The 10,023-nt window shown below is 56.7% G+C and overlaps 1 protein-coding gene across 2 annotated transcripts in view; it reads left to right on the plus strand.

Moving 5' to 3' along the window:
- ARF1 (ADP ribosylation factor 1) overlaps window positions 1–9,845 on the plus strand; it is a 10,078-nt gene extending 233 nt beyond the window's left edge. Inside the window, exons 2-5 of one of the 2 annotated variants that reach the window (XM_008061594.1) lie at window positions 8,777–8,961; window positions 9,035–9,145; window positions 9,247–9,371; window positions 9,467–9,845. In XM_008061594.1, coding sequence (XP_008059785.1) covers window positions 8,814–8,961; window positions 9,035–9,145; window positions 9,247–9,371; window positions 9,467–9,628 — 546 coding nt within the window. In that variant the 5' untranslated portion in view covers window positions 8,777–8,813 and the 3' untranslated portion in view covers window positions 9,629–9,845. Of the gene's footprint in view, window positions 1–8,749; window positions 8,962–9,034; window positions 9,146–9,246; window positions 9,372–9,466 lie in introns of those variants that run through there. The other variant, XM_021714206.1, reaches the window with a different exon arrangement.
- The last annotated feature ends 178 nt before the right edge of the window (window positions 9,846–10,023 follow it).

Genomic DNA, 10,023 nt, shown 5'->3' on the forward strand with positions numbered 1-10,023 from the left:
CTCTCCGCGCCCCGCCCCCCGCCCGCCGTGCCCGGAAGTGCGCCTCAGACGCCGCTGTCCTCCAGGAAGCCCGGGCTTCCTGTCCCTCTCCTCTGCCCCTCTCCTCCAGGTCGCCCGGTGCGGGATAGGTGATGGTGGGCTGAGGAGGCCGCTGGGGTCTGGCGAGGTCGCGGAGCTCTTCCCACTCCCAGGGCGGGCGGACGGCCACCGGGCGCGCGGTGGTCCCGGGGACCGGGAAACTGAGGCCCGGGCGGTCCCGAGGCGCCGTCAAGGTCACGCCAGCGGTGAAGGCTTACACCTCTCCACCTCGGCTTGCGACTCCAGGTCCTGTTTCTTTCGAGGCCGAACGCTGGGGGAGGGGAAGGCGGGCAGGGACCCCGCGCCCCGCCCAGAATGCTGTACAGGGCTCTCGAGCGGGTGCATCTGCGAATCTGGGGGGGGAGCCCGGAGTGCCCATTGCTCTGTGACGCGTGGTTGGGGTCGGCACTCGAGGCCCCGGTGGGTCCTTGCTTTGACCTCGCGATGGTTTTCTTACGTCGTCTGAGCGGGTAGATAAGAGCGCCTTTCCGGGCTGATGAGCCTTTAACCTGCCTGCGGAGCGACCTGCGCAGACTCGACTGGACCGGACCGGCGCTTTCTCTTGGCTTGCCCTGGTGCTGTGGCCCATGAGGTTACAGCCAGATCTGCGGCCCCGGAGTCCTGGTGACTGACCCCGGCGGCGCCCCGTCTGTCCCGACGGCGAAGGCCGCTTTGCAGGATTGAGCGGAATTGCATGCGAAATCACGGCAGGAGGGGGGGCTTTGGATGGTCAGAAGTTCCCCGTAGTGAGAGCTGCAGAGTGGGTGCCGATTCTGGGCAGACGGCAGGAGCTCTCGCTGGGAGTTAGTGGTCAGCAGTTTTCCTGCGGCTGTTCACAGGCTGGTGGTTCTGGCGTTTTCCGCAGTGTAGGGTGCCACGGCACAGTTGTCCCTGCTTGGTGGCCGTCGTCCAGCACATGTGGCCGCCGAATGGTGGCCTCCCTTGATTTGAACTTTCAGCAGCACCACCCGAGGGACCAGAACTGAAGCTCCTGAAATGCATTGCTGTCAAGCGGAGTGCAGGCAGTGTCTAGAGGGGTCAGCAGTGTAGGTGTTGATCTCAACTCTGCCGGGCCACGTGGCCGGGGATGTGTTGTCTTCAGCTCACATGTGGGCGGGAGTGCAGCTGCCACTTGTCTTAAGGTGTGTTGGCCACTGAGCCAACACCCCCACCACCACCACCCCGCAGCTGTAGGAGTTTGCTGTTGCCAGGAGGCAGGTGTGTAGACTCACTAGCTGAAAAGATTTGAGAACAATGGGTCTGGGCCACAGCTGACTCACAGACAAGGTCCCCTCACTGGGAGAAAGGCAGTGGGAAGCTGAAGCAGTTCTGACCCTCACTGCTTTTCTGGGTCATGTGGTCTAGCCTTGTGCAGACGGCACCGTGTGGTAGGACATGCAGGCTTGCAACCGGGGCCAGGAACGCCGGCCTTGCTCTTCTCTGCAGTATGGTGTGCTGTGGGTAGCAGCTGCAGAGGTTGTGTGGAAGGAGAGCTGACCAAGAAAACTGCGTGCAGGTTCGTAGGGTTGTGTGGGACTATGGCTTGCTTGGATTCTTTTGAGAAGTGTCACCTTTTGTGAATGTAAACTGCTCTTGCCCTTCAGAGGCCTTCTCCCCTTTAACCTTTCACTCCCATGGGGAGGAAGAGGAAGTAAAGTGCCCTGTCGGAGGTAATTGGGAGAGAAGGCTGGAAAGGTTCAGCGGACACCTTGGCCTTTCTGTGCTATGGCTCCTCCTTGCTTGGGTGGGTGCTGGAGACATCCTGCCTGCTGTTCTGAGGGAATCTCCTGGAAAGGCTCAGCCTTTTCCTGCTGGGAAGTGAAGGGCCAGTGGGTGTGAGTGGGTACACCCCTGAAGCACAGCTGTGCAGGTACGGGCGTGCTGCTGCCTTGCACTCTTGGAGGTTTAGTGACTGCTAAACCCCTGGTGAGCAGTGACACATTGCACAATTCCATTCCCAGGGCCCATTCTCAGGCTCTTCCGAGTCCTGGGGCCCAGCCTCCTCCATGTCCCTGACTGCTGCTGGTTTCCTGGTTTTTACACACCCTGCTGCCAGCTAGCACACAGGGAAGAATAGCTCTGATGACAGGAAAGTGTGTGACAAGCAGGAAGAGACAGGGACAGCATGAACGGGGCAGATTTCCACAGATGCTGCATTTGGGAGTGACTTGGTTCGGGAAGCCTAAAGTGCACTGGTTGTGGAGTGATGTGGATGGGAGGCGGAGGCCATCCATGTGCACATTGCAGGAAGTCAGAAATGTAGGGTTGTGGGATTGTGCAAGACTTATCTGGTTTCCTCCCATTTCCTGGCATACATGGTTTCTTTTTGTGCCCTAATGAGTCCACTGGTGGCTAGCAGCCCCTAAGTAGCTTCAGGGTGGGGCTGGTCACTGGAATGACCAAAGCTTGATTGGGACTTTCAGCGGGGAGGGGAAATGGGCTGAAGGTTGAGCTGGTTTCCAGTGGCCAGTGGTTTAGTCATTCATGCCTATGTAATGAGGCCTCCATCAAAACCCAAAGCCCTGGGCTTGGAGAGCTTCCAGGTAGCTGAACTCACAGCGCACTTCCTGGAGGGCGGTGCCCCAGGAGGACTTGGAGGCTCCAAGGGCTTCCCCACACCTGACACCTTACCGTCTCTTTCTCTATATCCTTTGCAATGCCCTTTATGAGAAAGCAGGAAACCTGAGCATTCGTGAGTTCTGTGAACTGCTCTAACAAATTAATGAAGCCCAAGGAAGAGTCGTGGGGTCCCCAAGCTGTAGCTTGTGAGTCAGAAACATGGGCAAGATAACCTGGGCTTGGCGTCGGAAGCAGGATGTTATGGGGGCTGAGCCCTTGCCCTGTGGATTCTGATGCTGTTTCCAGGTAGGTGGTATCGGAATTGAATTGTGGTGTCCACTGCAGAACTCATTGCTCGCTCACTTGTAGGGGGAAGAGCCCCACATCTGGTGTCAGAGTAAACTTGTGTTGTGAGGATGCAGGAGAAACTGAGTTTCCTGTATTCCCGGAATAGTATGTTTTATAGCTGAAAACTTTCTCATCAGTGAGATGTCCTCTTTAGAGCAGTACTGGCTTGCTTGTGGGCTGCCCGTGGTGTGATACTTCAGCCCTGCACACTGTGAGGGAACTGCACACACTGTGGGAGGATCTCATGGTTCAGGTTCTTTCATGTCTGAAGACTCTTTCACATGGGCTTGCTGAAGGGACAGGTGGCCCCTTTCCGCGGAGTGGGTGTGGAAGCGTCGTGTGTGCCTGCCCTGGCCTCCCGCATGCTGCACAGTTCCTCACGCAACCCTCTCAGGGATCGGTTTCTTGTTAGAACGCTGCATCTTCTGGCATTGGTAGTGAAACTTAGCTGAAAATATTCAAAGCTTCCGGCACCTCTCCTGCCTGAGCCACCTGAGGCCTGGGGAGGGTGGGGCCATCTCTTGGGGCTGCAGATGGGCTCTGGTTCTGCTCTTCTCTTCTGGCTCCTGCACCAGACTGGTCTTTAAAAAGAGATGAAAGAAAGTGGGTTGTGCATGTGCCCCCTCCCATTGTGTCTGTCATCACTGGGATGCCACACTTTTGTCTGCAGTAGTTCATAGCATCTATACCTCTGGTTCCCACATTGAACCATCAAAAGAATGTCCAGACTGAGCCACGTGCCAGTGTAGCTTTTAAACAGCATGAAATTCCTTGCTGGTTCTGTGGATTTTCTTGACACTGATTTGGGAAGAAGCACAACGTGGAGTGTGCATTGGCCTTGTGGAGCTCTGTACCTCGTCCTTGCTCTCTTGCTATTTTTTTCTGCTCTCCTTTGCCATCGCTTGTGCTCAGCAGAGGAAAGTGGGATGGTGGGGAGGAAAACCTGCTCCAAGCCCAAGGCCTGCTCGGGGTGGGGCCTTGGGGTGGGTGCCACCAAGCTGCTCAGGGAGCAGAGATGTCTCCTGATGGTGCCTTTTGAGCAGCCCTGTGAAGGGGTGGCCTGGGACGGTGAGTGCAAAGTGGGTGGGCTGGGGTTTGGAAACCTGCCAGGAGCAGCTCGTGAGGTGGGAGGCTGCTATGGTGGCCCTGGGGGCTGTGTGGCCCCAGAAGGGATCTGAGAGTCTGGGGTTGCCTTGGGCTCTGATGGTGGCATCCTGCCTGACCCTCGCAAGGATAGAGGTGTATTCGTGTCCTGCACTTGACCTGGTATGCTGCGAGACACTGGGATCTGCATGGTTTCAGCAGCTGGGCTGGGTTATTAGGAAAGCAGCCACCTTGTAAATCAAAGAGGGGATGTTTGGTTCTCTTCAGAAGCTTACTGAGTTGTTTCCAGAAGAAAGCATGCCTACAGCGGTTACTTCATGAGCACACCTGTCCTTGAGGTTGGCAGTGTCAGTCACAGGGTACAAGCATCCTGGCAAGGGTGATCCTCCTGTGCAGTCATGAAGTCCCTTGACGTTCATGCCGTCTGTTTGCTGTCCTCTGGGATGCTAGGGTGGTGTTTCGAAGCACATTATGGACATTATGTATGTGTTGCGGCAGTCACTGTGAAGACCTGGCTGGCCTCTGTGCTGAGAACATGGCTGGGGGAGGGGGGCAGGCACTGGAGGGACCTGGGACTCTGGTCCAGGAGCCAGGAAGCTTCTCCTGCAATGGTGGAAGAGGTCCACTGGGCTGGGAGGAGGTGTCCATGGCAGAACTGTTGGGCGGGGTGGGGGGGGGGGGGGGTCAGGGAGTGGAAGCCTGGGTTTGCTGTTCTGGGCCTACAATCTGGAAAGCATCTCCAGCAGGATTGGGGGCTTCACCTGGGAACTGGGGCTCTGGTCAGAGGGAGCTGGGGCTCTGGTTGGAGGGACCTGGGGCAGGGCCTTCCCTCCTGCCACTACCCTGCTGCCTCCGCATGTGGCCAGGATCCCAGCAGTTCGGCTGTGCAGCAACGTGTTGTGGGCTTGTTTGGTTGAGTGTCTACTAGTCCATGGTTTTCCCAGCAGCAGGTCCTTGCATGCAGGATCATGGCTGCCCCGCCGTGTCCTTTGCGGTGCTGCAAGCAGGGTTTGCTCACAAGGGTGTGTACACAGCCTCTGGGGGGCCCTGGCAGTGCTGCCCAGGTGGTCCTGTAGCCCACCTGTGTACTCAGCTGCACACCTGTATATCTCAGAAGGGTGTGCATGTGTTTAGTGAAGTGCTTTGGGGACAGTTATGTGAACAGACAGAAGGGACACTTGAGAGGCATGTCTGAGGGGAACCTCACAGTGCAGCCTGGACCCTGGTTCTCAGGCGCTCATGTGCTAGTCCAGGGACTCATGTGGGGCAGAGCCACAGGCATGCTATGTGTGTCTAGTGTCCATGTGCATGCTGATGAAGGGTGCTTCTGCCTCTTGGGCTGATGGAGCCATCTCATCTTAGCTGGACTCCACCCCACCAAAAGTGAGATCTGTTAGGCATTCCCCTGGATCCAGTCATGGTGCTAACAATCTGGGTGCCAGCTGGTTCCTGGCTCCTCTACAGGGTCCCCTTGTCGAGGGGGTTCTTAAGTGTTTCCTGAATTCTGTGAAACAACCTGAGTGTTCTAAAATGACAGGCTCATTGGATCTGGCCCCAGATGCAGGCCTTGAGGGCAGAGCTCTGAGTGGGCAGCTCTTGTGTCTTTCTCTCGTGAGTGCAGGTACAATCCACCTGGTTGTCTAGGGAGTGACTCCAGCTGTCACCCCCGGTGTGCCTGGTGACTGTCTCTGAGTCACAATGGTGTTGGCACTCTGCGAGGTGTGCCTGTCTGTTGCTAGTGTTGCATGTTCCACTCTCCCATGTGCTGGCAAAAGGGAACACTCTAGACACAGCCTGTCAGGTGAGAACTCATGGCCACACACAGGAGACAGGAAATACCCCTTCCTGTGTGCTGGGGTGAAGTGGACTTGTGTGTCCTTGGTTATGTGATGTGACTTGGGAGGTTACTCCCTGTGGGGGTCTCGTCCTTGTGATGTTTCCTTGGATGAGACACAAGAACTGATGTGATATGCCGTGTAGATCCTGCATTCTACCATATGTCAGGGATGCTCTGGTGACTTTGGCTTTAATGAAAGCTTTCTGCAAGAGCTCTGGCTGTTGTCAGCTTTCCCTTCAAGTGGGACACACCATGCGGGTTCTGTTTGCCACCAGGTGGTTGGTGGAGAAGGGACTTGGACCCAGTCTTACGTGTTTGGTGACTCCTGCCCTCTGTGTCACATGGATACTCCACTTCATGCACTGGCAGTGTGTGAGACGAGGCTGGGCTGTTCCTGTGCCATGGAACAGGTGTGGCCCACTGCACTGCATCTGCTCCTGACCCTTGCTCTAGTGGTGTGGCAGGAATGTGGGGTGTCCTGTTCTCTGCCCTGTACCTGGAATTCCCCTGGGCCATTGTTCCTTGGGCCTGCCTGGAGAGAGCTGTGTTCCTCAAGGCCTTTCCTGCCAGCAGTGGCGCCACAGAGTAGTCAGGAGAGAAGCTGTGGTATGGCCCTTCCTGCCACGGGACCTCTTATGGTGTGAGAGATCACTGCACCTGGGTGAGGCCACGAGAGCCAGTGCGCTACTTCAATGTAGGCTCACCAGGAAACCAGAACAGCGAGTTTGGCCTGCATGTGGGGACTCTGGTAGGGAAAGGGCCACTGCACTTGGCAGGGCATGGCAGAGTGAGCCTGTGCCAGAGGGCCCTTCCCTCTCACAGAGACATTGTGGGTCTGGGGATGGTGAATAGTGCTGTGTGCAGCCTGCAGGGTCCAGTGTATCTGCATGCTATGTCTGCCCAAGGCTCCAGGTGCCACTAAGCTGTGGGCTGCCTCGCCCCAGGGCTCTCACACCTGGAGATGTTAAAAAAGAATTGCATGTAGGGAGGGCCTGGGACTGTGGGCATCTGGTGCCTCCTGTGGGGGCTGCAGGGTGTCTCCCTGCATGTGTGAATTGTGGAGAGTGTCCAGGCATTTGTGTCAGTTCCCTGGGGGCCCTTGTTTCTAATGGCCCTGTGAGCATGTCTTCGTGTTGTATTCCTTCTAGGCCTGTAGGGGCAGGTGGCCATCCTCCACAGGTCTGGCAATGCCCCATACTGGCACCATCAGTGGCAGGAGCCCCTGAGTGTCGTCCCCGCTGGCCTGCGCCTTCCTGGAGTGAGTTGTGGAAGGTCTCTTGTTTCATTTCGTGCTTGGGTTTCCTCTGTTCCCTGTCACTTGCTTCTCCCATGGTCAGAACGTGTGCATACTGTGCCCCATGTGTGTCTGGGCTGCTACTCTCCCACTGCAGTGCCTTGGGCTCCTGTCCTCTCCTACTTCCTGAGTTCCTAGGGACCGTTTCAAGGGACTCACAGAGGTGAAGTCTGAGAACTGTGAGTTGGGTATTGTCTTTGTTTTCCCTGATGCCCTTTGGTACTTTGGTGTAGACTCAAAGGGACAGTCACATTTTGACTTCAGAGCATCTCATACAAGTCTTCTGCTCTCTGGGCTGTTTTGGAGTTAGTGGGCACCTGCACTCTGGCGCAGTTGCCCCTCCTAGATAGCCCCGCTCTGTCCTTGTGTCCCCAGGGGTCAGCATTGGGCTGTAAGATGTCTCCCTCCCTTTCTGTCCTTGGGGGCATGTGCATCCTTTTGGAGTCCTTACTGGCAGTGCTTGTGAGTGAACTGAGATGGGCCATGTGCTGTCCCCTTTGTCCTCTGGGTAGTCTTGTTCCTCTGTGCCTGGGAAATCTGGTTTCCCCAGAAGAGGGAATGCTGCAGATAGGGTCTCTGTTTATTTCAGAACTCATGTGAATTTCTGAATTGGTAATTTAGTTCAAAACCAAAAAGAAGCAAGTGTCTGAAGGTGCTGATCTGGCTTGATGGGAATTTGCCACATCTGGGACAATGGTGGAATCAGGTCCATCATCGTCTACGGGGTGTCAAGTAAGGAGGCATCTCTTGGCAGTAAGAGCTGGCATGGTAGATGATAAGGTCACTGGGGACAGTCACAGCTGAACCAGAGCTGCCAAGGAACCACTGCCCGAGACCTGGCTTAGGGCCCAGAGGGAAGGGTGGGCCAGGCTGTTTCCTTCAGCCAGGGCACCCTGGGAGGGGAGGTTGGTTGAGGATGTGGTCATAGGCCTGAGCATCTCCAGTGGCAGAAGCTTCCTCAGGGAAGCCCCAGGAGCCCCAGTGGCAGGGTTTGAGGCAGGCAGTGTCTGAGAGGCTGATCACCCTTTCTTCAAGTCCCTTTTGGGGACAGAGCTGCCTGAAGAGGAAAGGTGCCCAGCATAGTGAGGCAGGACCTGGGCCCATTGTCTGCCCAGAGGCGGCCGGGCTCTGCTGGGGTTGCCGGCTGACATGTTTGGTGCCCAGTGTTGTGCTCTGCTGAGGGATCTCACGGTCACTGTGGGGGGCAGATGCTCTGGCGCTTAGGTCACCTGGCATGGCAGCAACACACCTTAATCACTGCTTTTGTGGGCTGGACTGCCATGGCTCGGACTGGCTGATGAGCCTGCCTGGATGGCCCTGTGGGGGTCCACAGCCTCTCCTATGCATGTGTGGGGAGTGTATGCAGTTAGGAGATGGGCTGCCTTCCTTGGCCAAGTGGCCTTGGGCACTGCACCAAGGTGAGGGCAGCAGCTTTTCGAGTCCTGGCTTAGGGCCCAGAGGGAGGGGTGGGCCAGGCTGTTTCCTTCAGTGGGCAGTGGTTCCTTGACCACAGGTCCCCAGAAGGCACAGAGCCGACTCAGCGCCTGTCTTCCCAGGTGTCCCTGGCCAGTGTCCTGCCGCCTGTCCACAAACATGGGGAACATCTTCGCCAACCTCTTCAAGGGCCTTTTTGGCAAAAAAGAAATGCGCATCCTCATGGTGGGCCTAGATGCCGCGGGGAAGACAACGATTCTCTACAAGCTGAAGCTGGGTGAGATCGTGACCACCATCCCCACCATAGGTGAGGCGCCTGGCAGTGGGGGTTAGGGTGAGTGGGTGCAGCGAGTGGGGCCTCACCCTGCCCTCACCTGCAGGCTTCAATGTGGAGACCGTGGAATACAAGAACATCAGCTTCACTGTGTGGGACGTGGGCGGCCAGGACAAGATCCGGCCTCTGTGGCGTCACTACTTCCAGAACACACAAGGTAAGTGGCGGAACCTGGCTGTGGGTGACCCTGGGAGCTGGGCTTGTGGGCATGGTAGGTGGGCCATGTTTCCCATCTGCATGACACCTACTGTCCCACAGGTCTGATCTTCGTGGTGGACAGCAACGATCGAGAACGTGTGAATGAGGCCCGCGAGGAGCTCATGCGCATGTTGGCTGAGGATGAGCTGCGGGACGCTGTCCTCCTGGTGTTTGCCAACAAGCAGGTAGATGCCCGTTGGGGATGAGGGCTGGTGGGTCCCTGGGGATAGGACCGACTCTGTCTTGGGACGGCCCTTTCCACTGATCCCCGTTTCCCCAGGACCTCCCCAACGCCATGAACGCGGCTGAGATCACGGATAAGCTGGGGCTGCACTCTCTCCGCCACAGGAACTGGTACATTCAGGCCACCTGCGCCACCAGCGGGGATGGGCTCTATGAGGGACTGGACTGGTTGTCCAATCAGCTCCGGAACCAGAAGTGAGCCCTGCACTCCCCTCTCACCCCCGCTTTCTCTCATGTGGCAACGTGCGGCTCTGTGGTGTGAGTGCCGGAAGCTGCCTCCGTGGCTGGTGCCGTGTGCATCGCGCTGTAAATGTGCAGACGCAGCCTGGCCGGCTTTTTATTTAATGTAAATAGTTTCTGTTCCACGAGGCAGTTTCTGGTACTCCTATGCAATATTACTCAGCTTTTTTTATTGTGAAAAGAAAAATCGACTCACTGTCAGTGCTGAGGGGGAGGTGGGCCGCAGGCACCCACCTCCAGGCGTCACGGTGGTGGACCAGGCGCCCGGCTGGAGCGCTGTGTTGAAATCCATTCTGGTGGTTGGTTTTTAACCTAAACTCAGTGCGTTTTTTAAAATAGTTAAGAATCCAAGTC

This window comes from Carlito syrichta, unplaced genomic scaffold (assembly GCF_000164805.1).
Source record: "Carlito syrichta isolate Samal-C Ts95f unplaced genomic scaffold, Tarsius_syrichta-2.0.1 Scaffold305332, whole genome shotgun sequence".
Taxonomy (NCBI): Eukaryota; Metazoa; Chordata; class Mammalia; order Primates; family Tarsiidae; genus Carlito; species Carlito syrichta.